A 27,695-nucleotide genomic window follows, 5' to 3' on the forward strand; every position below is an offset into this window, starting at 1 on the left:
TTAGCTCAGGCTGTCTTCATTGTTCTCTTGTCTCGGCTTTATTAGCCCTCCAAAATGACTGTTGTGTCATGTGTGACTGTCTGAGTGAAAGACCAACAACCAGTTTGTCTATGTCAAATGTGTGTGTGTGTGTTTTGTCTTGTTTTGTCTATATTGCTTTTCCCATCTACCCCCATGTTTGTATTGGATATAAGTTCCTTATATTTTGTACTGCCCTTGCACAAAAATACAAAAAACACCTTGTTGACCTAAATTGAAACTGTGTTAATTTTGAATCTTTCCTTCACAAATAAAAATTCATTTTCATCAAAGCACGTGAAAGTGAAAAAAGCCTTTAGTTTTGACATACTGTAAACACACACAGTGAAAAAAAAAAGTCCCGCTCGAAATAAATGACACACTTGGAACAGAACAAACCCAGGCCGACGCTGGCCTTCACACGATCCCTCCTGTCCATTTGCACCCAATCCCCCGCTCAATAATTCAGCATCTGGCAGCGACAGTACACAGAGCACACGTGTAGAAATGGGTCGCTGCCAAAGGTACACTGAAAACAATACAGTACATTTTATACCGCCAGGTGAGTGTTTACATTTTGTCCAGTCCAAGTCCATTTTTCATGCCTTTTATTTGAAACATTACAGAATCAAGCATCTCAAAAACAGCTCGGTAAACAGTTACACTCTTCTTGCACCACCAGAGAAAAAACGTTCTTTTTCACCTGAGAGTTTTGTGCCACAGGTCGAAACACGGCACCACGTGCAGCCGCACATATTTCTGCCCGCCGCTCGTGCACTCCAGACAGCCGTAAACGGTCTCCCGCCGCTGGTTGCCCATGCCGCAGAGCGCACACGGCCCTTTGGGGATGTTGTGCTTGAGCAGGTTGACCCGTGTGTGGGAGCTCTCTCTCAGGTAGGCGGTGGAAACGTCCGTCATGCTGGCGGCTTTCTCGTAATAGTCGGTAACCATGTCGTCCATGTATGTGTCGGAGTGGGTGAGCTCCTCGAATGTTTGGTTATCTGGATAAAGAAAAAAAGACAAACGTAAAGGGAAAGTAATGGTGTTTTTGTGGTGTAGAGGTTTTGACTGTACCTGCCCTGAAGGGGTTCCCGTAGATTATTCCAGACAGGAAGCGGCGCAGACGACCCATCGAGAAGTGGCCGATGAAACCGCCGAGCTGCTCCCTGATCTGCTCCCGCTCAAACCCACCTTGAGACTCCGGGGCAACACAAAGATCTGACACAGAGGAAGAAAACGTCACATCAGAGATTATGTCATATACAAAGATTAAATCTGGGGAAAAGAAATGTAAAACAAACTGCAAACAAACAGACCGGTTAACTCAGCTGGTTAGAGCGTGGTGCTAATAACGCCAAGGTCATGGGTTCGATCCCCATACTGGCCACTGCCTCATATTGAATAGATGAGTATTTGTGGAACTGTTTGCTAGACAAATTAGTTATCTGTCATATGTATTTGCAAAGGTGTCTTTGCTGTTAAACCATGTGTCCTAATGGACAAAACGTTTGACATCAGATCAGAAAAGAAATGTTTAAACGTCTAAGATGGTTCCACCATTTTTTGTTTGGGCCCTGATTAATTACGGAAAAGATTTTGTAAAAATTAGCCTAAGAAACAGGCCGGTTAGCTCAGCTGGTTAGAGCGTGGTGCTAATAACGCCAAGGTCATGGGTTCGATCCCCATACTGGCCAGTAACATTGTTTTTATAACTGAGTCAATGGCAAAAACTTATCCAAATTTCTTGATTTTTCATTCTGGAACAAATTTGAGCTTGAATGAGTTCATGCAAGACCATGTGGCCTAATGGACAAGGCGTCTGACTTCGGATCAGAAGATTGAGGGTTCGAGTCCCTTCATGGTTGAAACCTTCCTCTGACCTTGTACAGGTGTTGGGAGTACCTACCAGGTCTGCACAGCATGACATAGGGAGATGATCTGACCTGACACAATGACCAAAAAACATTAACTTTTGGTTTTTTATGATCACTTTTACTCTGGAACAAAATTTGCTCGTACAAAAACAAATGTGGCTTCATGAACCCATGTGGCCGGTTAGCTCAGCTGGTTAGAGCGTGGTGCTAATAACGCCAAGGTCATGGGTTCGATCCCCATACTGGCCAGTGACATTGTTTTTATAACTGAGTCAATGGCAAAAACTTTTTTTATTCTGGAACAAATTTGAGCTTGAATGAGACATTTCATGGAAGACCATGTGGCCTAATGGACAAGGCGTCTGACTTCGGATCAAAAGATTGAGGGTTCAAGTCCCTTCATGGTTGAAACTTTCCTCTGACCTTGTACAGGTGTTGGGGAGTACCTACCAGGTCTGCACAGCATGACATAGTGAGGTAGTCTGATTGACCCAATGACAAAAAAGCAGAAAGTTTTGGGTTTTTTTCAACCACTTTAACTCTGGAACAAAATTTGTTAATCAAAACAAATCTGGCTTCATGAGTCCACGTGGCCTAATGAAAGCTGCATCCTAATTTAGGGAATGATGGTCAAAATAAACGGATGTCTGCCACCAAAATAGACACCATATAAACTATAATTTGGGATGTCCTTTCCCTGATTAATGCTGGAACAAATTTTGCAAAAGTCCTGAAGACTCTGGAACAAGTTTTGGAAAAAACAAAACAAAATTAAACACTCAGCAGGCCAGTTAGCTCAGCTGGTTAGAGCGTGGTGCTAATAACGCCAAGGTCATGGGTTCAACCCCCATACTGGCCAGTGACATTGTTTTAACAAATAAATGCAACTGCGGCTCGTTGATATGACAAAAGAAGTCCTCTACAATATCCGCTGTTTCCCTTCCAGGGTTGTTATACCTGAGTAAATGGCAAAATCTTATCCAAATTTCTTTTCTCCTGAAACAACGTGACACTCCGGCGTGACACAAAGGTCTGATATATAGAGGAAGAAAAAGTCACATCAGAGATTATGTCATATACAAATATTAAATCCAAAAAAAAAATGTAAAAGAAAATATGAAAAAGTAGGCTGGTTAGCTCAGCTGGTTAGAGCGTGGTGCTAATAACGCCAAGGTCATGGGTTTGATCCCCATACTGGCCAGTGACATTGCTTTAACAAATGAATATGTCTGCAGCTCTTTTATAGAAAAACAAAGTCCTCTACATTAGCTGTTTTCCTTCTAGCATTTTTATAACTGAGTCAATGGCAAAAATGTAAATTTCTTAATTATTCATTCTGGAACAAATTTCAGCTTGAAAAATAAAACTTAACTGCAAGACCATGTGGCCTAATGGACAAGGCGTCTGACTTCGGATCAGAAGATTGAGGGTTCAAGTCCCTTCATGGTTGAAACCTTCCTCTGACCTTGTACAGGTGTTGGTGAATATCTACCAGGTCTGCAAAGCATGACATAGGGAGCATTTAGTTTTGTTTTTTTACAACCACTTTTACTCTGTTCGTACAAAAACAAATCTGGCTTCATGAGTCCACGTGGCCTAATGAAAGCTGCATCCGAATTTAGGGAATGATGGTTGAATTAAAAAAACAAAACAAAATTTCAGCAGGCCAGTTAGCTCAGCTGGTCAGAGCGTGGTGCTAATAATGCCAAGGTCATGGGTTCAATCCCCATACTGGCCAAAATGTGAACTAGTGAGAGGTGGTCACTGTTGACTTAACTGCCTGATGTAGTTTGTTTAGTCCGTCCCAGTTTAATGGAAAGTCCCATCATGGTTGAAAGCTCCATCCGACTGTAATAACTGACTTTTGAAGCTGACCTGCCTGCTGGAAGGTCTCCTCCCTCTTATTGAGCCACACACATTTTATTTCTTCATTAAGTCAAAACCTACATGTCACATTGAATCAAGTCAACCTGAGACTCCAGCAGAACACATGTTGTAACCAGAACATGGTCTAACTGGTTTGATAGCGCACATGTTTCTTTTTCCCACTAACTCTTCAGATAAGTGCCGCTTCCAACCACGAAGGGACTCGAACCCCCAATCTTCTGATCCGAAGTCAGACGCCTTATCCATTAGGCCACGTGGTCATACAATGCTACTCTTTTGGGGAGACAAATCTTTCTAAAATCAACCCGGTAGAGACTAAACAAAACTAGCCAGATACATACATCTGTTAAATGTCATTGGCCAGTCTGGGGATTGAACCCATGACCTTGGTGTTATTAGCACCACGCTCTAACCAGCAGAGCTAACTGGCCTTGAATGTGACACTTTCATCTTCTATCTTTGTGTCACGTGAGGGTCCATAGTTCTTTAATCTGGTACAGGAGAAAATAAATGTGGATTAGTTTTTGCCGTTGAGTCAGATATAACAATGCTGGAGGAGAAACAGCTGATATTGTAGAGGACTTCTTTTGTCTATAAAGGATATTGCTTGTTGAAGCAATATCACCAGCCAGTATGGGGGTTGAACCCATGACTTTAGCGTTATTAGCACCACGCTCTAAACAGCTGAGCTAACCCGCCTGTCTTGTAGTGCTTTGTTTTTTTGGGAAAATTTGTTCCAGAATGAATCAGAAACAACAAAAACTATATTTCATCAGGTGTTACAAAGCACTGTCTTTGCTTCTGTTGAGAGACTTTATCATTGCATCACATGTGAGAATTTGTGGGATCATTGCCCACATATTCACACTTGGCAAATATGGCAGTCAACATGCCACATTTAGTCAACTCTGATTGCAAATTTCAACCATGAAGGGACTTGAACCCTCAATCTTCTGATCCGAAGTCAGACGCCTTATCCATTAGGCCACATGGTCACACAAAATGGACTGTTTATGATTCCATTTTTCCATTATAAACTTGTGTAAACGTAAATTCAGGTGCCATAGCTCCGCGAACATGAAACATAATGACAGCACAACTCCCAAAACCCCCCAAAACACACTACTTATCCTTTAAGGGCACTGCTGACTTTCATCTACATCGTGTTAGTCGTGGACGAAATTGCAGAATGATTTAATTCAAAGGTGCAGTTTGTAATTTCAGCTCTGTGAGCTTCATTTATATGCTTAACAGAGGAATTGTTTAAATTCAAGCATGTTCATGTTCATGTTCCTACCAAGTCGGCCATCCAGTCGGACAAACAGCTCGCAGATGCTGAAGGCGATGGTGGTGTGAGCCGGGATGACGATGGCCTTGTCACGACCTTTAGGATTCCTGCCGTCGTCAATCTGAAACTGCAGCACACAACAGGAGTGTTTTAATTAATAGATGCTGATAATCCAATCATTTGGCAGTAATGCATTTACATGTGATTGCATTCACATTTAAGATCTATAAACTATCTGCAGTTTCCCAACTGGTTGTCTTAAAACCTGTTATTGGTTCTCCTGATACAAATCTGTAATGCCAAACATTGGCCAGTATGGGGATTGAACCCATGACCTTGGCGTTATTAGCACCACGCTCTAACCAGCTGAGCTAACCGGCCTGGATTTAAAAGAGTCACTTCTGTTTTATGAGCAAAGTATGGTAGAGAGAAAATAGTTCCTACATGATATTGCTCACAACGAGGTCTTCGGATCACCTTGAGTTACTGGATCATGATTTCTTGGCACCTTCAGCGCCATCAAGTTCCATTATTTCGGAGAGAACGTAGACATCTCTACAGCCGATATCTCCAACACTCGGCAATTCACATGAAAACAATCTGGACTGATAAACAGTACTGCAGGTAAGACGAAACATATTTGCTTTTGGGGTCCCTTTAACTCTTTGAAACCTGGACTGACATCAGCTTTCTTGTGCTGCGTTCAGATGCGTTTCATAAGCATTTAAACCTTAAAAACCAAAGCAGATTGGTTTGATTTCTTTCGAAAACATGAGCAAAAGAAAAGAAAATTACCTGGAATTTAGTTTCTAAATAGAGAAATAGAGAAAATTATTAAAATTTTTAAAGGGAAAAATGTGCAGAATTATATTGTTGTATATTTAATTTATTTTTTGAAAGTTTTTAAAGGGGTCATTTTTTTTATTTTTTTTATTTTTTGAAATTTATTTTATTGTTAATTTTCTGGTCATTTTCTTGCAAATTTAACTTTTCTTTTTGCAGATTTTTGGGGTAATTCTTATTAAGTTGTTCTTTGCCTTCCTTCCAAATTTTGAAAGAAATCAAGCCTATTTGCTCAGGTTTAAAGGGGTTAACAGTGAGTTTCTGTGTGTTTACCCTCATGGTGGTCCCTCTCATCCCGGCGTGGACGGTCAGAGAGCACTGACGTGTGGTGCGGATGCTCTCTACGACCACGCAGAGAACGGTTCGCCCGCTCTCCTTCGACTGACGAACCAAACAGTGATCCAGGTCCACTTTTCTGAAAAAATGGAAATTTGGTCGTCTATTCTTGTCGCTTAAACCAGTGTTTCCAACACAATTAACCCTTAAATCTGACACTCACTGAGGTCAAACAAGACTGTCTTATCGTCCTCTTGTATGTCGTCCCTGTTCTATATGTGTGCCGGTATAGAATAACATAATCATTTATTCATCCTTACAGGGAAACGCTCTCACATTTCTGCTGTCACAAAGAGGTCAGAGGTCAAGTATCAACTTATAGCCTTTGTTAGGATCAATGATATCTGAAATATTAAATTAGGATGGCAGCTATGATACTTCTACCTGCGTCTGTCCGTCCAAAAGATCAATAATTAATGAAAACATAGATAATTCCACTTGGTTATGAATAAATGATTAGAGATGATCCTTCATCTAATCAGTCCTGAGTGATTCTGCGATGACGATGTTGTCGTGTCACCTGGAGTTGAGCTCTCGCAGTAACGTGGGCACCTCCAGCTCGTGTTTGGTCACGATGCCGAAAGAGGCTTTGACGGCCACAGAGTCCGAGCCGCTGATGTTGAAGCCCACGTCGTTGATGAGGTGGTTTCCTAATCGGCCGTTGAGGGCGACGTCGGATTTGTCCTCGTAGTTGAGGAGCTGATAAGAAGACACGCCTGTTTCATAAAACAAAGAGGTTGTGATCAAGTTATGCTCAGGAAAATAGCAAATATTTTACTTTTCAGCTTCTCTGTTGTTTACCTCACTACTACTATTACTACTATTAATTTGACAGCTAGGCCGCTTTACAAAATAATACATTAAACTTAAGGAAATATGTTGCTGCTAAAACATAAATGCATCAGTAATAATAATTTATTGATAATAATACAATATTAGGGGTAATATTTCTGCAATTGGTACTATTGCTACTTAACCCTTTGAAACCTGCGCAATTTTGTTTGAATTTTGTCAAAAACATTGGAAAAAGGCAATGAGCAATGAAATAAGAAATGATGCAAAAATTGGCAAGAAATAAGTAAAAAGTACAAGAAAATTAGCACAAAAAACAACCAAACAAACAAAAAAGGAAGAATAAACAACAACAAAAAGGAAATTACATTTTTTTATTTAATAATCTTTTGTTTTATATATTAAACTTCTTAAAAATTATAATAATTGTGTAAAATAACTGCTTGGAGCTGCTAAACATCGCTTAAACTTATATAACTTGATTTAAATTGTAAGAAAGATGCCAAAAATGTCAGATTTAGTTTTTGAGGAAACATTTTTAAAATGCATGATGAATATTACATCTAGAATATAGTTTTTATTTTGGTTGCAAAAGATTAAAACATTGCAATACAGATTATAGACCACTGACTAATGTGGAATTAGAGGATTTATTTTTTCCAACCTCAAAGCCACATAATGGGAAGAATTTAAGAAAAAAATGATTTTAAAAGACTCAAACTCGACACTTTACCACAAATACTCATAAATATGAAGTCTGTTTCTTCAGTGTACCTGCTGTGATCTCTTTCTCGCCCACCAGGATGTCTTTGAGTGAGAAGGGGGTCGAGGCGTACTTGTTCTTCTTCCAGAAATGCCTCTTCCTCTTCCTGGTGACCAGGCTGAGGGGCTGGTAGCGGTCGGCCTCGCTCAGACTCGGGACGGGGATCAGCCTCCCCGTGTCCCCGACCTGCTTCACAAAGTTCTTCGTGGCTGCGGCGAACATGTTGATTGATGCATGAGTATCAAACAGGTAAAAAATATTCCTCTCAGACTGCTGGGTCCATGTGCTGCTCTCAGTGAGGGAGCTATTTCGGGAGTGTACTTTCAAACTGGTGAAGTGTTAAATAATGCAGGTGGTGTGTAAGGGAATATGGGACGAGGTGTGTTGACCTGATAGGTCACCGTAGGCCTCCAGCTTCCTGTCACGTGACAAAAAACACATTTTCTGAGCTTTTATTCCACTTTTTAGCAGCACATTATCCCAAACTGCTGACTGAAGCTTGAAATAAAACTCTTAACAGTAACTACATGTTCTCCTTTGACTCTGCTGTACATGAAACATGTGCTTTGGCCTCAATCCTTCCTCTAAAAGCCTCTCTTTTGAGGGATGTCTCTGCGGTTTGTGCAACATCTAATGTTTTTTCATTGCAGTTTTTTTTAGTCTGGATAATGTCCACCTCTTCAGGCCTCTCTGTGCATGCATGATGACGGGCTGATCTCTCCTGTGGCTCCGCTGCTGTCTGCTCGACATCCAGAAATAGCCTGTATGTTTTTAGGTTTAAATGCCTTTTTTTTTTACAAGTATTTAAACCTTTTAACCATCATATGTAAACAGGTTTGATTTCTTACAAAAACCATGGTTAAAAAGACAACGAACAACTTGAAAAGAAATGTCCTGCAAAGTGCAAGAAAGTATTAAATTTAGGATTTTTTTCCAGAAAACTATAATTCTAGTCATCATAATTATATACAGTTGCACTCAAAATTATTCAACATCCATTGCAAATCAGGTTAACTGGCAAAATTGACAAACTTTCAGTTGTTTGCAAAAACAAATCAAACAAGAACAATTTAAATAGCTCACCACAGTAATATCATAAGATGTTTCTCCAGACATTTAATGACTGCAGTCTCAACAGAAAATGGATCACAAAAAAAACATGCTGACATTTGTCACTAAACTGAGCAAAATCTAATTTAAATTTAATCCCTGCCTTTCAACATGTAACCAAACATATTTGATTCAGAAAATTTCATTTTTCAAGCATCTTTGCTCTCGTGTGTCGACGTCATCGTGACGTACTTTGTACACAAGGAAGTGCTATGAACGTGCTAGCTTAGCCATGTCGCTAACGCGCTCTGGCTCGCGACAAACCTTTAATTTAGCGCTTTAATGAAGACTTGTCGCGTTAATTAGTGACCAGACTCAAGCGTTAGACAACAACACTGCGTCAAAGTTTCCCAACGACACTCACCAGCTGAATGGTGACGGTATAGGAGCACGTGCAGGCTGTTAGCCGTGGAGAGGACATGTCTCCCAGTTATCCCACACCAGTTTACTCCCACGCTGGACGAGGGGACTTCCGAGATGTCTACGAGCCGGCGGAGGACTCTTTTCTCCTGATAGACGCTCTGGAGAAAGACGCTGACCGGCTGCAGCTGATGAGGTCAGGTAACATCACCTGGTGGTCCTGAACGCATCACAGCGGTTCAGTGATCGACGTTTCACCGATCAATTAACGACTGACAGGTTTGCATTAGGGACTGTTCGTTATTTATGAGAGGAGAGGGCAGGAGCGCTCAATTTGCTTTGCTTGGGGGCCACTTTAGCAAAATAACGGAGGGCCAGGGGCCAATTAAAGCAGACACATTCATGTTTGTAGGGTTTTAGGACATTTCTCTGGTTTTGCAACATTTATAGAATTTTAGGACGTTTCTTCGATTTGAGGACGTGTCTCAGTTTTTAGGACATTCAGTAATTTTAGGACACTTCCAAGATTTTAGGACGTTTGGAGGATTTTAATAAATTTCTTGGATTTAAAGACGTTTCTAGGATTTGAGGACATTTCTTTGATTTTGCAACATTTCTAGAATTTTAGGACGTTTCTTCGATTTGAGGACATGTCTCAATTTTTAGGACATTCAGTAATTTTAGGACACTTCCAAGATTTTAGGACGTTTGAGGGATTTTAATAAATTTCTTGGATTTAAAGACATTTCAAGGATTTTAGGACATTTCCAGGACTTAAGGATGTTTCTAGGATTTTAGAACTTTTTTTTTAGAGTTTTTCATTTGATTGCTAATTAAGACAATAATTGCTTTACCCTGCCAATATGGACTTCAAAACTGTTTTGAAATGCAAGATAATGGAACTGTAAATGTGGTTACAAACAAATACCGACGTTAATAAAGCATCACATCCAATGTTCCTTCTTCTTACCCTAAATGTTGAAACTGTGGGCATTTTTCTGCAGCCCGTCTGTGTGTCTGGAGGTGGGCAGCGGCTCAGGAGTGGTCTCAGCTTTTCTGGCATCAGTGGTTGGACCTTCAGCTCTTTACCTGTGAGTCAACTGTCTCATTGTCTCACGTCCAGCTATGAAACAGGCTTACTTGTCGCACATGCACGGGAGGAAAGGACAATCTTGAATATGTATTTTCAGTTGCACCGACGTGAATCCTGCAGCAGCTCAATGCACCGCAAAGACGGCGTCCTGTAACAGTGTTTCACTGCAGCCCGTCATCACGTCCCTGGTGAGACATTCACACCTCAAGTATTGACATGTTGGAAGTGCAGTGATATAACTTCTTAAGTCTTATTCCCTTTTTTTTTAGGTGGAGAGTCTTCTGCCCCGTCTCAGTGGGAAAGTGGATGTCCTCGTCTTCAACCCTCCCTACGTGGTCACACCTTCGGAGGAGGTGGTTCAGCTCTGTGCAGCAGCTTTTCTTCACCTCACAGATGAGAACATTTGATTGATGAGTTTTTCTTCCAGGTGGGCAGCACAGGTATAGAGGCGGCCTGGGCCGGCGGCAAGCGAGGTCGAGAGGTGACCGACAGATTTCTGCCCGCGGTGCCACAGCTGCTCTCCAGTAAAGGGGTTTTCTACCTCGTTACCATCGCCGAGAACGACCCAGGTTAGTGTGTCTCCAAAAAATGATTTTCAGTGCTGGAAACATTCAGGATAACGTTTTTTTTCTCACCAGAGGAGATCATCCGTTTGCTGGCTAAATGCGGATTAAGGGGAGAGACGTTTTTGTCGACGAGAGCTGGAAACGAAAGGCTGTCCGTCCTGCGTTTCTGTAGGAGCTAACAGACATGGAGCTGCAACCTGGATTCCCAAACATTTTCATGGACACAATCTCCTCCTTTTCCATGACTTTTCAAGGCCCCGTAATCAGTTTTTCAGGGCATATTACAATGTATATAACATGAACAGAACTGTTTACTACAAATGTTAATTATATTGTTGTCGGATAAGGAGTAGTAAAGGTCCATGTTTGGTTTTCCTGATGATTATTTTGTTTGGAGACAGAAAAAAATAATAATAAAAATGTTTGTGTGTTAAAAAAAAGTCACATCTACAGCAACAGAGAAAATAAAGTTATGTGAAATGACTTCACCACAAAAGATTACTGTAACGGTTCATTTCATCACAATAAAAATCCATGACTTTTCCAAAACGAATTTTTCTGTTTCTATGATTTTTCCAGGCCTGGGGAATTAGCTTATGAAACCGCTCTGTGTTGGTGTGAACCTTGACTATAATGATTGTGTTACACACAACAAAATTCCATGACTTTTCTAAATTTTCTATTTTTTTAAATTAAATTAAAATTAGGTTACATAATTCAGTGACTTTTACGGGTTTTCCATGACCGTGGGAACCCCGACTGTACCAATTCCATGAATTTCCCAGGCCTGTATAAATGTTTATGTGAAATTCCATGGCTTTTCCAGGTTTTCCATGACCGTGGCAACACTGCGCTTAAAGGAGGGTAAATTTAAATGGTTGTAATTTAAAATTTGATAACACATGACAAAATTCCAAGATTTCTCTAAAGTTTTCAAGAGTTTTTTTAGATTCTGTGATTATTTTCCAAAAAAAACAAAAAGATGGAAGAAGAAGAAGATGGAATTCCATGAATTTCCAGGTTTTCCAAGACCTGCAAAAGATTCATCAGACAACTGGTGTGAAAGCTCTTTACAACAACAACATGAGCCTTACATTTCGCACTACCATGACTTTTTTTGTTTTAATTTGAGGTTAATTCCAGTGCAATTTCTCAAAAAAGTAAGATTGGAATGTAATGTTGTTTCAAGTATCATGCTTCTTTACATAAGAAGTTGAAATGCTACCTTTCGTTCTAAAACTGTTTGCAAGCTTTACCAAACTCAAGCGTGCACGACAATCTGAAACAGTAAAGTTTAAGGTATCAGAACAGTAAAAAGTTCACATCTGACCTCAGCTGATGCCTTTTTTAGTTGAGTTAGTGAATCACATTTAAAGGAATATTTCACTTCCCAAAAGACCATTTGTGTATCAACTGCACACTGCGTTAAGTTGAATTCTTGAAGAAATTTTGTTGTTTTCACATACCCCGGCGCAGTGAATGAAGAATTCAAACTGAGAAAATAGTTAATTAACCCTTTGAACCCTGATGCAACATCACTTTTCCTGTGCTGCTTTCAGACAAAAAAAGCAATAAGCAACTTGATAAGAAATGGTCAGAAATTTGTAGATTTAGAAAATTATTTTAAAAGAGCTCGGGGAAAAAATTCTAGGAAAAAACATTCAAAATTATTATTATATTTTTTTTTCTAAGCACTTTTTCTTTTTGCTATTTTCTTCTTATGTCTTTATAACCAGTTTTAAGATAATTTCTTGTACTTTTTTCCAACGTCTCACAAATATTTGGGTAATTTCTTCTTTCACTGCTCATTGCCTTCTTCCCATGTTTTTTAAAGAAATCAAGCCAATTTGCTCAGGTTTCAAAGGGTTAATATGTATGTGATATTATAACATAAAACTTTAATTTAAAGTGGACCCCTATAACTTTAATACATCAAGAAATTCCTTCGTTTTTGGACTCCTCGTTCACCACGGAGGCACGCAAGAAAAACAAAGATTCTTCACAAATTCGACGTGACAGTGTGAGTAACTGATGTGCGAATGATCATTTTGTGTTTGAAATGTTCCTTTAATGGCCGTCTGGAATGTAAATCTGAGTTGACGTGTGTTTAATTTTGTGAATTGGACCTCCACACGATGCGTCCGTCCTCTCCGAGCCTGACCGCGCCGCTGGCCACCAGCTCCAGAGCGGCGGGGAAGGCTCGGTGCTCGGCCTCCCTGATTCTGTCGGACAGACTCTCCTCCGTGTCGCTGCCCAGCACGGGCACCGCCTCCTGCACGATGATGGCTCCTGCATCCACCTCTTCCTAAACGCATGAACGAAACAACACGTGTGACGAGATCAATAAAAAAAGGACATTTCGGGTATTTTCATCTTGGTTTGACGTCATACTTACTGCTACAAAGTGGACCGTGCAGCCACTGACCCGCACCCCCGCCTGCAGAGCCTGCTTCTGCGCGTTCACGCCCTTAAATGAGGGCAGCAGGGATGGATGGATGTTCAGCAGTTTTCCTGTCAGACAAACACAGAGTGTAAAAGACCTTCATGTGACCCAACTTGTCGTCATTATTGTGCAAATGTGAGAAATGTACGTCACACCGTTCCATTTCTTGACAAAAGTTCCCGTGAGGATCCTCATGAATCCAGCCAGACACACCAGCTCCACCCCGAATTCCTCCAGCACGCGATCAATGGTGCCATCAAACTCCGCTCGGCTCCCGTACAGTTTGTGGTCCACCACCTACGTTGGGATCAAACACACAAACACAATGGTTTCAACAGATTTGGTTTTTAGAGTTAAGTATTTTTCTCCAATTCCTAAGTCGAGTCCTTTAGGTTCTTAACGTTTATTTACTTATATAAATAAAAAGCTTGCGGTGTGGATTTTTTGGTTCCAGTCAAATCATACGAGCCGTCTCATCCACGCAGGTTTTTACGAACTATCAACACGTGTAAAATTAGACCCGTTTTGAGCTTTAAGCCTTTGAATCATTTGCAAATTGGACAGATTTCTTTAATAAAAAACGGGAAAAAGGCAACGATTAATGGAAAAAGTTTTGAAAATGACATGGAAAAAATGCTTTAAAAATTCTAATAATTCTGTAACATTATTTAAATAATGTCATGATGATAATTATGAAATACTTTTTCCTTTAATTTCTTTTTTCCATATCTGTGGGAACGTTTCTCACCAGGTTGCTCATTGCCTTTTCTTCAATGTTTTTCTTTTTTTAAGAAATCTCACCATTTTGTTCAGGTTTCAAATGTTGAAATACTTGAGAAATGCATCTGAAAGCAGCACAAGAAACGTCGCTGCAGGTTTAAAAGGGTTAAAGATGCAGAGGATGTCATATATCTCAACAACTGCACGCTCTTACAACATGTGTTAACCAAAAAGCAAAAACGTTTACATTTAAAACCAGGAAAAAAAGCTCATATTGCTTCATGTGATCACTCTGCACGTCGTTTTGAGATGTGCTGCACTAATAAACTCATCATTATTGATATTGTTTTACCCGGGTCTGGATGCCAGCCAGCGACGCTCTCTTCAGGCCCTGAACTCCGGGCCTGTTGGAGACGACCACCACGATCTCTGCACAGCTGGATGCACGTTTGGCCTGCTCGATCAGCGCCTGCAGGTTGGTACCTGAGACAAACATTAACAGTTTTAAGAGGAAATTATCGATTTACTTTACGGACATGAGAGTGTGTGATTGTGAGTAAAATCTAAAGCTATAGTGGCAAATAGTACAATGTTTTCCTCTAAAATAAAAAGTAAAAAGTAAGCAAGTGGTATACTGCTGAGTTGCATATTTTTTTAGTGCTTTTGGGACCTTTTGTGGGCTATTTCAGAGTGCAGTTAGAAAAGCAACATAATTCTATATTTTTCATATCTCAGGAAGGAAATGTAGTGTCCAGCGTCAAATGTATTTAATTGGGTGTTAAAACAGGGGACAGTTTTGTTGTATACTCGTAAATTTGGGAATTTGATGGTATAATAACACGCGAGTCGAAAGAAAAAAGTTTTACTTGTACCTACTCCTTTTCAGACACTTAATTTTATTTTTTAATATGTCGTGTTGATTTTTGATTCAAAATAAAGTCAGTCATTCAGTTGTTTGTATGTGCAGATCTATGAGCAATGCAAGGCTAAAAAACCCAACACGCACCTGTGCCAGAGATAAGAACGCCCACTTTTGTCCTCTTGCGTGGCGTGCTGCTGTCGCCTCGGCAACCACCGTTCTGCTCGACGCCCAGCTCTCCGACGGCAGCGGGTCCCGCGTTCAGCAGGCTGTGTCTCAGGTTGCGAACCACCACAGGTTCAGCCCCTGAAAACACAAATACAAAAGACCGATTATAGTCATTTTATTCTCTGTTTATTGCCTTTCGGTACTGCAGTGATACCAAACTTACGGCCTGCGGGCCAAATCTGGCCCCCCAACCATTTTTTAATTTGCAATAAAATAAAGTGATTCACGCTGGGAATTGTTTTAATGCTGTAAATATACATAAAGTGCAAAATGCAGCTTTTTTTTAATCAAAAGAGGTCCTCGCTAAGCCCTTAATGTCCTAATATCCTAAAAATGTCCTAAAACCCGTGAAATGAGCTAAAATCCAAGAAATGTGTTAAAATCCTAGAAATATTTGAGAATCTGAGAAACGTCCTAAAATCCGAGAGACCTAAAATGGTAGCAACATAAATGGGGCTGCTGTGTCTGGCCTCCTGTCTTTTTGCAAAAGTGTCCCCAAATGTCCCCGCTGCTCTGTCTCACTGTCTCAGTGTCTCACCCGGCTGCTTGTGGGCAAGTGAACCCACGATCCAGGCTTCTTCGTGTGCTTGAAGCTGGCGGAGGACCCTCTGGGCGTCCACGGGGGCGACCACCAGCACCGCCCCCAGGCCACAGTTAAAGGTGCGGGCCATCTCCTCCTCGCTCAGACCGCCCGCCTCGTGCAGCCACGAGAACACCGGCGGGATGCTCCAGCGAGAGGCGTCTGTACAAACACCAAACGTGAATATTAACGAGAATATCAACATGAAAAGAAAGATCATGTTTATACAGAAAACTACACTGTTTTCATCTCACCCAAATCGACCGCCAGCTCTGGGGGCAGCACCCGAGGGATGTTCTCCAGCAGCCCGCCCCCCGTGATGTGAGCGTAGGCTTTGACGGCGCCACTGCGGAGGATCGGCAGCAGCAGACGACTGTAGATCTTTGTAGGTGTCAGCAAAACCTCGCCTGGAATCAGCGTTACAGTGAAACGACGGGCATCAGGTTATGCTGAAATATTTTAGGGCCACAACTAACATTTATTCTCATTATTGATGAATCCGCTGACCATTTTTCTCCACTGATTGTTTGGTTTTTAAAATTTAAAAAATAGTAAAAAATCCACCAAGTCTGCACAGAAATCTTCATGTTTGCAGTTGGAACTCGAGACATTTTTCATTTTTCATGTTGAAAATTATTTACTTGCCATCAGATTTCAAGGCAAACGGATCACTTTGATCGTTTGGAAATGTGGTCCTAAAACTGAGCACAAACAGATCTGTGAGCCGCCGGCGGGATGTGAAGGCGACTTACCGACAGTCTGTCCCGACCTGCCAAAAGGAGCCGGACAGCTGTAGCTGAGGTTGGCCCTCTCCAGGACTTTGCGGACCAGGCTGAAGCCGTTGCTGTGGACCCCAGAGGACGCCAGTCCGATCAGCAGGTCCCCCTCGGCGATGTCCCCGAGCCTGGGCAGGAGGGCCCCGCGCTCCACTGCTCCGACACAGAACCCGGCCAGGTCGTACTCTCCAGGAGCGTAGACGCCCGGCATTTCTGCCGTCTCACCACCTGGACACAAAAAGTCCACAAACACTCAGCTCTACCTCCACATGATAGAGACAAAAAACGAATCGTCCACGTCGTCATGCTTCGACGGGACGTGTCCTCTCTCACCCAGCAGAGCGCAGCCGGCCATCTCGCAGGCCTTAGCGATGCCACCGACCACCGAGGCGGCGACGTCCACGTCCAGGCTGCCGCAGGAGAAGTAGTCGAGGAAGAAGAGCGGCTCGGCGCCTTGAGCCAAAACGTCGTTCACACACATGGCCACCAGGTCCTGACCCAGGCCGCCGTGCTGTCCGCACGCCTGAGCGATCTGACAGAGTGTTTTCAATCAATGTAAAATGCATAACATCAGTTCATGTTCAGTATGCTGATTTTTTAGGGTTTGACTTGAAATGTGACATCAATCCAAACTGGGAGCTGAAGCCACAACGTCTCTGCAAAAAAATTCTTTTGTCTTGCAATTTTTTTTTTCAACTTGGAAAGTGAAAAAAAAGCCCCTCAGGGCTTCCGTACATATCTCCCCTGCTGCTCCATTATTTCTGAGCCAAATTTTGATGCACTTTTGAACGGTTATTTTTCAGCTGATGTGGAATCTGGTGTGTCAAAGTTTAAGTCGTTTCACTTGATTTTCATTTTCAGACTTAGAAATAACAACTTCTGTATACTTGCACACTAACAAGTTGCACTAAAAGCATGATTCGTGGCAAACAGTGGACATGAAGACTGCGGGACATCAGCTGACAAATCGTTTAGATTCTCCTCCAGAAGGGGAGAAATGAATCCCACCTTGAGTTTGGTCCCCACTCCGTCTGTCCCAGAGACGAGGATCGGGTCGACAAAACCGGCCGCCTTCAGGTCAAACAGCCCAGCGAAGCCTCCCAGCTCTGCATTACACCCTGGAGGACAAATCCCAGTGACAGTTTCATTCACCGTTTCTTGTCAAAATGACTTAAAATACAGTTTTGTTTAAAAAGAGAAAACCGTTTCTCTCAGCTGCTTAAAATAACGAAACAAGCTATCAGGATAAAAGTGTTACATTTTAATTTAGATGTTTTTCTTGCTCAGTTTTTGGATAACGTTACCAGCGCGGGACGTCGCCTTGGCCAGAGGCTTGATCATGTCCACCAGCTTGTTACCAGCAGCGATGTCCACTCCGCTGTCCTTATAGGTCAGACCTCTGTCAGAGACACAGTGAAACAGCACTCACGCTCTTAAAAACGCTCAAATCAATCAGGATTTCTGGTTGTGGGCTGAAACCCTTTGAAACCTGGACTGACCTCGCATCAGTTTTATTGCACTGTGTTTCAAAAATTATTAAGAATTAGAGGAAAACATCAAGACAAACTGAATTTATAATTATTATTATTATATATTTAAAATTAGCTAAAAAAATTTTTTTTATTATTGACATTTTTTCCGGTCATTTCATGATTTTTGGTTCCTTTTTTGTTGCTAAGTTACGGTAATTTTCTGCCTTATTTATTGCAATTTTTTGGCTCATTTCTCATTTTAACTGCACATCGCCTTCTTTCCAATGTTTTGGGAAGAAATCAAGACATTTTTCTCAGGTTTCAGAGGGTTAAGGAAACACTAAAACACGGGTATATCCAAAAGACGTTTATTATTCATGACGTACAGAGCAGAAATAAACCAAACAGTCAGGGAATGCTGTGTGTCGGCTGCACTGTGTTCACACACACCTGTGTTGCTTCAGGTGGGCGATGGCTCTGTGGCCGATGTCACGGCGGTAAACGGCACCCGGGAAGCCGACGGCCGCCACGCCCTGATTGGCTGCCTGCAGGGCCGCCTCCAGAGACGGCCTGACTGCAGTGACTGTCAGGACTCGCCCGCCGCTGGAGACCACGCCTCCTTCCTTCAGGGCCGTGCCAGCGTGGAAAACCTGCAGCCCCGACTCCTGAACCTGGGACAAACCTGAGGGGGGACGCAGGTCTGGTGTTACACAGAGCTTCAAAATACCAGATAAATAAAGCCGAAAAAGGTGATTCCTGAGCTAGAATGTATCTTTAACTCTTCGAAGCCTGAGCGAATTGGCTTGATTTGTCACAAAAAACATTTTAAATGGCCGCAAGTAACTGAAGAAGAAATGAATGAGTAGAAAATCACCTAAAATAAACACAAACGGGACATGACCTGAAAAAACTGGGGAAAAAATTAAATAAAAAATTATAAGAAATGCTTTTTTTGTAATGTAATTATTACATTTTATTGATATTTTCCCTTGTTATCTGATAATTTACTAATGACCTCTATCTCTATTTTTTACAACTCATTTTCAGGTCATTTTCTCGTCTTTCACAAATATTTAAAGCAATTTCTAAGACATTTCATGCCAAGTTAATGATTTTTTTCCGCGTGTTTTTGAAAGCAAACCAATTTGCTCACGTGTAAAAGGTTTGAACACCTGTAAAAGGCATCTGAACGCAGCATGTTGATCCAAGTTTCAAAGGGTTAAAACTTGAGAGCTGAGTTTATGACAAAAGGACAGACGCTCATTCATTTCTAAACCTCTACAGCCCCGCTCTTCTCTGGCAACCCTTCCTATTGGTCAGCTGCAGGAAGCTTTTTGGGACAGCATTAAAGAAAATGCATCGAGTTAAGTGAAGTTTGGATTAACGATCATTGATTTATGGACAAATTTTTGCAAAAGGCTAATGCAATTACTTAAACTAGTGGCGCCCCGGTAAATAGATTTTAATATAGTTTACACACTTGACTCAACATTATTATTTAAGATATCTAATATTTGGGGTGTTCTTGCTGCACAACAGGCCGCTGCTCTCTGTGCTGCATTCCTGCTAATGTTGTTGCATCAAATTAAGACTGATCTAAAATAAAAATAAATAAATTCAACCAAACCTTTGTATCCAAAATTAAATAACCAGAGTGCTACTTTAACCTTTCACCATGTGCTGCACTCCTGCTGATGAACAAATCTTTGCACTGAAATGACTTAAAACAATTTCACCTGAGTTCAGTGCATCTGCATGAAGCAAAATATAAATGAAATTGTACTAAAAAAATAAGCAAAGCAAAAATAAATATGCCATTACGGAAAGCAAATAGATGAAAAACTGTTTATTTGACAAATATCTTTGGCCGCATCGTTATGCTCAGTTATGTAAATGTTGCCTCTGCTGCTGCGCTGCAGCGTCGTGCATACCTGTGATCTCCACTCCTTTCTTGTAGGAGCCGGGGTAACCAGCGCTGGCCATGACCACGGTGACTGCAGAGCTGTCCTGGTGCCACACGGGGGCGCTGGAGACCAGTTTACCGTTCAGCGTGTTCAAGATGACCTCGTACAGGTCGCTCTTCAGGAGAGGCAGCAGCACCTGAGAGAGCAGCAGCACGAATTCCATGTTTATTTTCAGAGAAGAAGCAGTGATGGATGAGCGCAGTTGCGGAAACACACCTGACACTCGGGGTCTCCGAAGCGGCAGTTGAACTCGAGGACTTTGGGTCCCTGTTTGGTCAACATCAGCCCTGCGTACAGCACGCCTGGAAAACACGACGCAGGGTACGTTTCATTAATCCGGACCTGGAAACTCACCATGCAGCGAAAAAAACCAGACACAGTGAAGACCAGGCGTCCTGCAGCTGAGGGGCGAAGGAAGATTCAAGACTTTTCCAGACTTTTTGATGCCACCTGAAACTACGTTTTAGACCGATTTTCTAATAAACAAAATTAAGGAACAATGATGTTTATTATAACATAAAAATGACTTTTTTTTAGCCCAGAAAAAAGTTATCATGTCAAATGTTGGAAAAACCTCCTTTCTAAGAGCAGAACACGTGGAAGACGATGAACAGAAATATTTCATAATAAAGGTATCTATTTATTACCATTTCTGGCCAGTTTTCTGGACAATTTTGTTTCTCAAACTGCATGCGAGATTTCACCTTGTGGATTCACATCATGACGGGTTCAGGAATGGTCTTATTTAACAAAAAAATATATATTACCAATTATTTTGAAATTTCATAATACAACATCACAAAAAAAAATCCTACTTCCCGTGTCTGGGCATTTTTAAGACTTTTAAGAGATTTATTTAAGTCAATTTAATAGCAATTATGGCCTTATCTTTAAATTAATGAATTAAATGCCTTTTAAGACTTTTTAAGGATCCGTGTGAACCCTGACGGACAGAAAATCAGCACTTGCCCACATACGGAGCTCCGTCCTCCCTCATCCCGTCCACAGTCTTCTGAAGCACCGTCTCTCTGATCTGCTGCAGCAGCTCCTGGCTCACCTGCATCAGCCACACAAAGCTGCATTAACCCTTTAAAGCATCAACAAAGTGGCTTGATTTCTTTCAAAAACACGGGAAGAAGGCAACGAGCACTGGCTTTCCTTTGCAGGAAATTAATAAAAAAATACAAGAAAAGTACAATAAAATAATAATTTATTAAATAAAAATTTAAATAAATAAAAAAAGTAAAACCAATCAAACAAGGGAATTATCTGGTTAAAGAGCAAACAATTATCAAGTTTATTTTTTTTTAAATTATAATAATTCTGTAAACTCATTTTAAATAAGTTATTATGATAATTATAAATATTTTTTTTTTCTAAATTAACTATTTTCTTGCGATTTGTGGAACGTGTCTTATCAAGCTGCTCATTGCCTTTTTTTCCTTCATGTTTTTGAAAGAATTCGCACCACTTTGCTCGGGGTTCAAAAGATTAAATACGTGAAAGCGGCACAAGAAAAGTGATGTCGCTCCGGGTTTAAAGGCGGCCTCAGAAGACAAACGCTGGAGGAGAAACAGGCAGAGAGGAAGAGGCAGCGCGTACCTGAGGGGTGGGGCAGTAGGCGCCCATGCCGCCGGTGTTCGGCCCCAAGTCGCCGTCTTCCAGCCGTTTGTGATCCTGCGCTGGAGGCATCGGAGCCACCGAGGAGCCGTCAGTGAAGCACAGACACTAAAAAACGAAGCCAGAGATAAAAATCCTGTCAGCTCAGCGCTCATTCATACCTGCAGGGCACAACATCCACAAAACGTCACATTTTTTCATCTGAGGGGAAAAACAGTCCTTTTGCGACCATGCTGAGGAGTTGCAGTTATAGATTTCACTGAATGAGGTTCAACTCACGGACACTTCCTCTCCCTCCAGGAGCTCCTCAACCACCACAGTCTCCCCTGCAGACCCGAAGGCTCGCTCCTGCAACGCACAGCGTTAATGAGCAGACGTAAGCACCTGCCGGAAACCCTGAAAAGGACAGCTCAGGCACGCCCCCAGTTTGGAGAGACGAGCAGGAGTCCGACATGAAACTGAGAAATGTACTTCTGTGGAGCAACAAAATGAATTTAAGACACCTAAAAAAAAAAATCAGTATCAGTTTAAGTGTGTGCACCTTTCCGTCAGTCTGTTTTTAACAAGTAAGACGTTAACAGCTTCAGTCCCTCATCAATGCTTTCATCATCAACTTTTCTTCATAAGATGTTGCCATGGTGATCTGTGCTCAGCTGTCAGATCTCCATGTGTGACGGACATTTCTTTACAGTAACATCTGATGGAAATATTGCATTTTCTTCTCTAACCACACAGAGAGACGTCTCGTACCTTCATGATGTCCATCACAGCCTGGCAGGCCTCGTCCTGGTCCCTCGCCACAATGACTCCCTTCCCTGCTGCCAGCCCGCTCGCCTTCACCACCAGCGCCGGAAAGTCGGCCCTGAAGACCCCGAAACAATCGCATAAACAGCAGTAACAATCAGCATCTTCTCACAGAAAACACAGCTGGAACAGATGCTGTATCGCTGCTACGGAGCATGAAATGTTTTGTTTTTTGGTTTTTTCTCGGTGTGCGGACGACTTTCGCTGAGTATAAAGGATTTTTTTCTCTGTGAAAGTTATTATTCTGAGGGTGCTCTTGTGTCAAAAGGCAGTCATCAAATCTTAGATCATTAACTCATGAAGCCATCTGAGAAACTTCAGCAGAGATACCATTTTCTATTGCGGTGCAAATTCTGTGTGTTTAATGGCTGGCGATATTTGGAGGACTTGTACAAAAATACGCCCTTCAGAAGACTCAAACGTTGTGTTTGTTAGTGTACTGACGTGCGGATGTATTTGCAGGCCTCCTGGGGGTCGGTGAAGGAGCCGTAACGTGCTGTGGGGATGCCGTGTCGCTCCATAAAGGCCTTGGAAAAGCTTTTGCTGGCCTCCAACTGAGCTGCTTTAGCAGACGGACCAAAACAGGGCACTCCTGCAGCCGCCAGGTCGTCCACAATTCCTGCAGGAGACGATAAAGTGGAAGCTTCAGTTCTGCGTGTTTCGGAGCGGGACCTCATTTCTCTCCTTTTTTTTTTTTTATAGATAAACTATGAATTCACCTGAAACTAGGAACACCTAAAGTAAACTGAAGAGCTCAGCTCACTTACCTGCAGCCAGAGGCACCTCAGGTCCGACCACAACCAGCCCCACGTGATGGTCCTTACAGAACTGAGCCAAGATGGCGTGGTTACTCACGGACACCTCTGCACGGAAAGAGTTAAAGAGTCAGCCACTCTCCAGCTGCCTGGCAGCATATTTCATATTTCCTGTGAAGCTAAGTAAGCCATCAGTTTAATCAGTGCATTGATCAACATGTTAGGTTTCTATGTGAACGTGCTTCTCTTCTACTTCAGCACTTATTTTGTTAAAACACTCAGCAGAAAACGTATTTACGTACGATTTAAAATATAAGATCAAACCATCCGCTCTATATGGAGAACTCGTGCAAGGAGTTTGTTGCATTATTCCAGACTTTAAAATAATGAACAGAATTTTAAAACCCCAAAATTAACAAGAAATTAATTAATTAAAAAAAAAAAAAAAAAAAAAGAAAAATACCTGAAAATTATTATGGAAAAAAAAAAGTTTTTTTAAGTTTTTTTCTGTTGGTGAGACAAAATGAGAAATCTGAACGAGTGAATTTGAGCTCTGGGAATTATAAACAAGTATGGATGCACGTGTTGGATTTTTGCTGATATCCAATATGCTAATATTTAACTCATAAATACATAAATCATCTGAAGAATAACAAAAGATACAGTCACCTAAATTTAGTGATTATCAAGTCTCTTCTGTAGATGAATTATTATATTATACATGCGCTTATAGTGGCCCACCAGCAGAGGGAGACATAAACTATAAAATACAATGCTTTACAATGACATATTAAAAAAATTCAATATTATATTAAAAATATTAAAATATTAACATTTATTTAAATGAGTCCGGTGGGTTTGACAACAGCAAATTCAGTTACTGGTAAAATAAAAATTATTTTTCTCCACTTTTAATGGACGTACTTCGACTGTGCACACCTGCCCCTTTACGTTACTCTGCACCCTGTTTTGCAGCAGCAGTTTCCTCATTTAATAATGGACCAATTTAAAGAAATGTGGTTCCCATTTGTCACAAAAATGTGAAAAAATAGGGTTCTGGTTAAAACTACCAACTCTGCCATTTAATTATCAATGAAGTAGATAGTTACAGCCCATAATGAGTCAATTTTGTCTTTTTTTCTTGCACCATATTCAGCATTTACATTTTATTTTCCTTAATTTTATACACTCTATTTTTGGCTTTATCTTTATTTATGTTATCTTTATTTTCCATCTGATGTTTTGCATTCTGTTTTTATTCTTATTTTAATCTTATTTTTCTCGTATTATCAGGTGGGTGTCATCCATGCAGGCTGGTGCTATACAAATAAAGTTTATTATTATTATTTTATAAACAGAAATATTTTGAACTTCAAGGTGGAATACACTGTTTCTGGATAGCCCAGATTTTACATGATTTTCTGTATTTACCAGAGTTGCTGATCTTCCCACAGTTGGCCGTCCCTGCGTTACCGGGGGCCACCAGGACTTGCTGAATCTGCGGCGACTGGGCCAGCTTCCAGGCCAGCGCGTGCTCCCGTCCGCCGCTGCCGACCACCAGCACCCTCTCTGCCATTGCACCTGAGCTGCGACAAAACAAAAAGATCCCAGTATATGAAATTAAACCAAAACCATTCACAGCTTTCCTGCAGTGCAGCCCGAGCTTCTGATTTGCCTTTAACCGTTCGTAAAGCGCCCGTTTAATTGCATGCAAACATTGACCTATAACGAGAGGAGTTCCCTGAGCTGTGAGGAAGCGCTGACCTTTTCGGAGGCCCCGGGTCTTACATTATCTTGTAATGCCACACTTACACGGATCCAGTCAGCCAGAACACAAACACAAGTCAACAATTTAATGGCACGGACCCGGCGAGGCCAAATCACCAGCAACTCCGACTCATTTGCATGGAAAAACACAGCCGTTATAAGGTCGATATGCAGCAAACTGCTCTTTTTTGGGTGTTTTATTTACTGAATGCATTTGTTATTGAGGCAAACCAATGTTCTGTTCAGTCAGTTTTTATTTTATTGTTTGTGTAAAAAATAGCTGACTTTAGAAATATATAGATCCACTCAAATCCTTATTTACTGATGATTTTTGCCGCCATCCAAAGTGTTATAATTAACACTTTGGATGGTGTAATAATTAACCGTTTTTACACAGATTTTACAATGCAAAGACCTTATCTCAGAGTGTCGCACAGGGTTAATCCATTCCACCAGTGTCCCTCATGACACACATCTGGATCAATAAAATCTCATCATTTGAACAAAAAAACCTGAATTATCTATGACTGATTTGGCGCTTGTTTGTTTTCCTGAAATTCTGAAACTAAAAACCAAAATAACCAAAAAAAAATTCCTACATTTATTTTGAGCCCAAAATGTAATTAAAGCAAAATTTTTAAAATTACAAGGGTCCAAAATTATACATGCAAACATATGAAAAGAACCATTATATATATATATATATATATAATTACGTTTCAAATTAAGTATCAATTTCAAATGTATGACTAAATATGTAAATAAATAACAAGTATGGATATAAATGAATGAATTAATTTTTTTTTAAAAAATGAAAAAACAAAGAAAAGATAAACAATATGAAGGTTAATAAATAAACAGAAAATAAATATAGAAATAAATATATAAATTAACACTTAACACAATTAATGTAACAAAAGTATAAATAAATACAGGAAAGAGAGACATATAATACGTACTATATACATATTATAATACATGCCTAACTAAAAGAATTTAATTGCAAAATACATATAATTAATAAATAAATATTGATAATTAAACAGGATATACATAAATAATTATCTCTGTGCAACTATGTTATTTTATGCATCTGTATGTTGACACAGAAAGTCCTCACATCTGCATTTACATATTTATCTTTTTTTAAATGTCTGTATTCCTTTATTCATACATATGTTGTTATTTTAATCCTCCATATTTCAACCCCCAACAACTCAAACACACCAAGGTCAGAGGTCAACCCATCCCAATCTGCAGAGACCTGAGGATTGTGCAATTGCATGGTTTCCTATAGCAAAGCGACCCGCATGTGCAGATACATTGTCTGTAATCTGTCTGGGAGCAGATACAGTACAAAGGGGTGAGTGTTGCACACATTGGGTGCACATGTTGCACAATTAGTCAAATCACTGGCTTTGATTGAAATCACTCCGCTCATGTGACTCACATGTCAGGTGACAAATCAGATGCAGGAATCCTCAAATGCCTCTTTTAGGAAAGTGTGCTACATGCAGTTTTCACTTAAAATCGCTCTACTGCAGTTAACTTGTGTAAAAGTTGTCCGTTCAATTAATGCATCCATTTCAAAGTATCATAAATATGGCTGCACATGCATAAATATACTGTTAATGTACTTTTTCTGCAGTTTAACAGGACGGATGGTGCTGTCTACAGTCTGAAACATCCTTTCCAATACATCAAAAAAATCACTTAATCCAGCTGTTCTTCTACAAGCTAGAAAGGCACATAAAAGACGCATTTTTCTGCATTTTCATGAAAACACTTTCAGCAGCATTAGCACATTAACCGCCAGTGAAATGAGCAGTTTTAACACTCACCTGCGTGTTAGGATTGTGTGTGAAACAGGAATTAGCCGGAGCCCAGTTCAGGACAGAAGCGTCTCCTCTGCTCTCAGCCTGCGGACTGACTGTGGATGCAGAGTGTGTTATCACACACACACACGCACACACACATACATTACACACACCACGTGGATCCAACATAACAGCATGACGCGCGTTACGGCGCTAAACGCCAACAAACGCAAAGTTAGATTAAAGCGCTAAAAAGCGCAAAATAGTTGAGTTCATCGTTGTTTCGTGTTTCGTTGTTGTCTATATCTTACCTGCTGTTTTATCTGCTGCCCGAACTGTTGCTTTTTTTTTGGCAAGTTTTTTGATTTGTTCAACTTCCGCGGGGTGTAACTGCAGAGTGCATCATGGGAAATGTAGTTGATTAGCAATGGCGGATGTCGTGTGACCAGTGATTTGTTTTGTTTTATGTTTTGTAATTATAGCCTACATGTAACACTCAAAATTTAAATAAAATGTACAAAAAGTATTAATTCTTTAAACCATATATTTTATATTTTTATATTTCTCGATTTAGATATTTCAAATGTACTTTATTTGTTTTTGTTGTTTTGTTTTTATCTATTTATTATTTTGCTTGTTTTATTTTTATATTATTTCATATTATGAAATATTTTTTCCCCATTAACTGTCATAAAACTCCTGAACATAAATATTTCATGCAAATAATACAGGCTATCCAATAAACTATTTTTTTTTAAGTTTGTAGTAAAAGGGAAAAAAGCATATTTTTTCTAGATTATTTTAACAAAATATAGCCTACACATAAAATTATTTTGATTTCAAAACGTATTTTACTGTTGTTGAATATTTAAGCACATGAACTTTTGCAGAAACTGTTGATTGTTGATTGACTAATTATTTATTATTATTTATTTAGCAGACCTTGAACATTTTGTTGTT

The 27,695-nt window shown here is 40.5% G+C and overlaps 3 protein-coding genes and 13 non-coding genes across 16 annotated transcripts; 10 read left to right on the plus strand and 6 right to left on the minus strand.

Annotated features, from left to right (window-relative positions):
- Nucleotides 1-609: 609 nt before the first annotated feature.
- LOC121962805 (pejvakin-like) lies at nt 610-8,023 on the minus strand. The gene is made up of 6 exons (XM_042513108.2): nt 7,813-8,023; nt 6,767-6,962; nt 6,184-6,325; nt 5,077-5,194; nt 1,093-1,236; nt 610-1,019 (listed from the first exon to the last, which is right to left on the minus strand). Exons 1-6 carry the CDS (start codon nt 8,021-8,023, stop codon nt 718-720), a joined length of 1,113 nt encoding a protein of 370 aa, XP_042369042.2. The 3' UTR covers nt 610-717.
- On the plus strand, nt 1,332-1,405 carry trnai-aau (transfer RNA isoleucine (anticodon AAU)). The gene has a single exon. It is a non-coding gene; the product is annotated as a tRNA-Ile (tRNA).
- Nucleotides 1,639-1,712, plus strand: trnai-aau (transfer RNA isoleucine (anticodon AAU)). The gene has a single exon. It is a non-coding gene; the product is annotated as a tRNA-Ile (tRNA).
- Nucleotides 1,811-1,883, plus strand: trnar-ucg (transfer RNA arginine (anticodon UCG)). The gene has a single exon. It is a non-coding gene; the product is annotated as a tRNA-Arg (tRNA).
- trnai-aau (transfer RNA isoleucine (anticodon AAU)) lies at nt 2,068-2,141 on the plus strand. The gene has a single exon. It is a non-coding gene; the product is annotated as a tRNA-Ile (tRNA).
- Nucleotides 2,228-2,300, plus strand: trnar-ucg (transfer RNA arginine (anticodon UCG)). The gene has a single exon. It is a non-coding gene; the product is annotated as a tRNA-Arg (tRNA).
- trnai-aau (transfer RNA isoleucine (anticodon AAU)) lies at nt 2,678-2,751 on the plus strand. Its single transcript has one exon. It is a non-coding gene; the product is annotated as a tRNA-Ile (tRNA).
- On the plus strand, nt 3,020-3,093 carry trnai-aau (transfer RNA isoleucine (anticodon AAU)). Its single transcript has one exon. It is a non-coding gene; the product is annotated as a tRNA-Ile (tRNA).
- On the plus strand, nt 3,270-3,342 carry trnar-ucg (transfer RNA arginine (anticodon UCG)). The gene has a single exon. It is a non-coding gene; the product is annotated as a tRNA-Arg (tRNA).
- Nucleotides 3,557-3,630, plus strand: trnai-aau (transfer RNA isoleucine (anticodon AAU)). Its single transcript has one exon. It is a non-coding gene; the product is annotated as a tRNA-Ile (tRNA).
- Nucleotides 3,967-4,039, minus strand: trnar-ucg (transfer RNA arginine (anticodon UCG)). The gene has a single exon. It is a non-coding gene; the product is annotated as a tRNA-Arg (tRNA).
- Nucleotides 4,137-4,210, minus strand: trnai-aau (transfer RNA isoleucine (anticodon AAU)). Its single transcript has one exon. It is a non-coding gene; the product is annotated as a tRNA-Ile (tRNA).
- On the minus strand, nt 4,702-4,774 carry trnar-ucg (transfer RNA arginine (anticodon UCG)). Its single transcript has one exon. It is a non-coding gene; the product is annotated as a tRNA-Arg (tRNA).
- trnai-aau (transfer RNA isoleucine (anticodon AAU)) lies at nt 5,375-5,448 on the minus strand. The gene has a single exon. It is a non-coding gene; the product is annotated as a tRNA-Ile (tRNA).
- A 1,074-nt stretch (nt 8,024-9,097) lies between the features above and the next one.
- hemk2 (HemK methyltransferase 2, ETF1 glutamine and histone H4 lysine) lies at nt 9,098-11,479 on the plus strand. Its single transcript, XM_042513109.2, has 6 exons — nt 9,098-9,467; nt 10,276-10,362; nt 10,462-10,552; nt 10,634-10,717; nt 10,792-10,933; nt 11,003-11,479. Exons 1-6 carry the CDS (start codon nt 9,331-9,333, stop codon nt 11,107-11,109), a joined length of 648 nt encoding a protein of 215 aa, XP_042369043.2. The 5' UTR covers nt 9,098-9,330; the 3' UTR covers nt 11,110-11,479.
- A 546-nt stretch (nt 11,480-12,025) lies between these two features.
- Nucleotides 12,026-27,153, minus strand: gart (phosphoribosylglycinamide formyltransferase). Its single transcript, XM_088074503.1, has 23 exons — nt 27,047-27,153; nt 26,760-26,848; nt 24,583-24,732; nt 23,164-23,259; nt 22,841-23,015; nt 22,343-22,454; nt 21,872-21,940; nt 21,575-21,700; nt 20,942-21,029; nt 20,189-20,274; nt 19,940-20,108; nt 18,459-18,690; nt 17,841-17,935; nt 17,545-17,654; nt 16,870-17,068; nt 16,513-16,764; nt 16,015-16,167; nt 15,719-15,922; nt 15,100-15,258; nt 14,446-14,576; nt 13,529-13,670; nt 13,326-13,441; nt 12,026-13,235 (listed from the first exon to the last, which is right to left on the minus strand). Exons 3-23 carry the CDS (start codon nt 24,725-24,727, stop codon nt 13,038-13,040), a joined length of 3,057 nt encoding a protein of 1,018 aa, XP_087930629.1. The 5' UTR covers nt 24,728-24,732; nt 26,760-26,848; nt 27,047-27,153; the 3' UTR covers nt 12,026-13,037.
- Nucleotides 27,154-27,695: the final 542 nt, after the last annotated feature.

Source organism: Plectropomus leopardus, chromosome 24, assembly GCF_026936395.1.
Source record: "Plectropomus leopardus strain MGB_pleo_1.0 chromosome 24, ASM2693639v1, whole genome shotgun sequence".
NCBI lineage: Eukaryota > Metazoa > Chordata > Actinopteri > Perciformes > Serranidae > Plectropomus > Plectropomus leopardus.

Excerpts from the sequence above, each read along its gene's own strand:
- gart (XM_088074503.1), bottom strand. The coding sequence starts at position 24,727 with ATGGCAGAGAGGGTGCTGGTGGTCGGCAGCGGCGGACGGGAGCACGCG. Across the intron at positions 20,275-20,941 it reads GGACGGAGCTCCGTATGTGG|GCGTGCTGTACGCAGGGCTG; the intron begins GCAAGTGCTGAT and ends CGTGTTTTCCAG. Across the intron at positions 13,236-13,325 it reads GCACGGTCCACTTTGTAGCA|GAAGAGGTGGATGCAGGAGC; the intron begins GTAAGTATGACG and ends TCATGCGTTTAG.
- hemk2 (XM_042513109.2), top strand. The coding sequence starts at position 9,331 with ATGTCTCCCAGTTATCCCACACCAGTTTACTCCCACGCTGGACGAGGG. Across the intron at positions 10,363-10,461 it reads GGACCTTCAGCTCTTTACCT|TTGCACCGACGTGAATCCTG; the intron begins GTGAGTCAACTG and ends ATGTATTTTCAG. Across the intron at positions 10,718-10,791 it reads TGGTCACACCTTCGGAGGAG|GTGGGCAGCACAGGTATAGA; the intron begins GTGGTTCAGCTC and ends TTTTTCTTCCAG.
- LOC121962805 (XM_042513108.2), bottom strand. The coding sequence starts at position 8,023 with ATGTTCGCCGCAGCCACGAAGAACTTTGTGAAGCAGGTCGGGGACACG. Across the intron at positions 6,963-7,812 it reads CGAGAAAGAGATCACAGCAG|GCGTGTCTTCTTATCAGCTC; the intron begins GTACACTGAAGA and ends TTTATGAAACAG. Across the intron at positions 1,237-5,076 it reads CCGACTGGATGGCCGACTTG|ATCTTTGTGTTGCCCCGGAG; the intron begins GTAGGAACATGA and ends CCTCTGTGTCAG.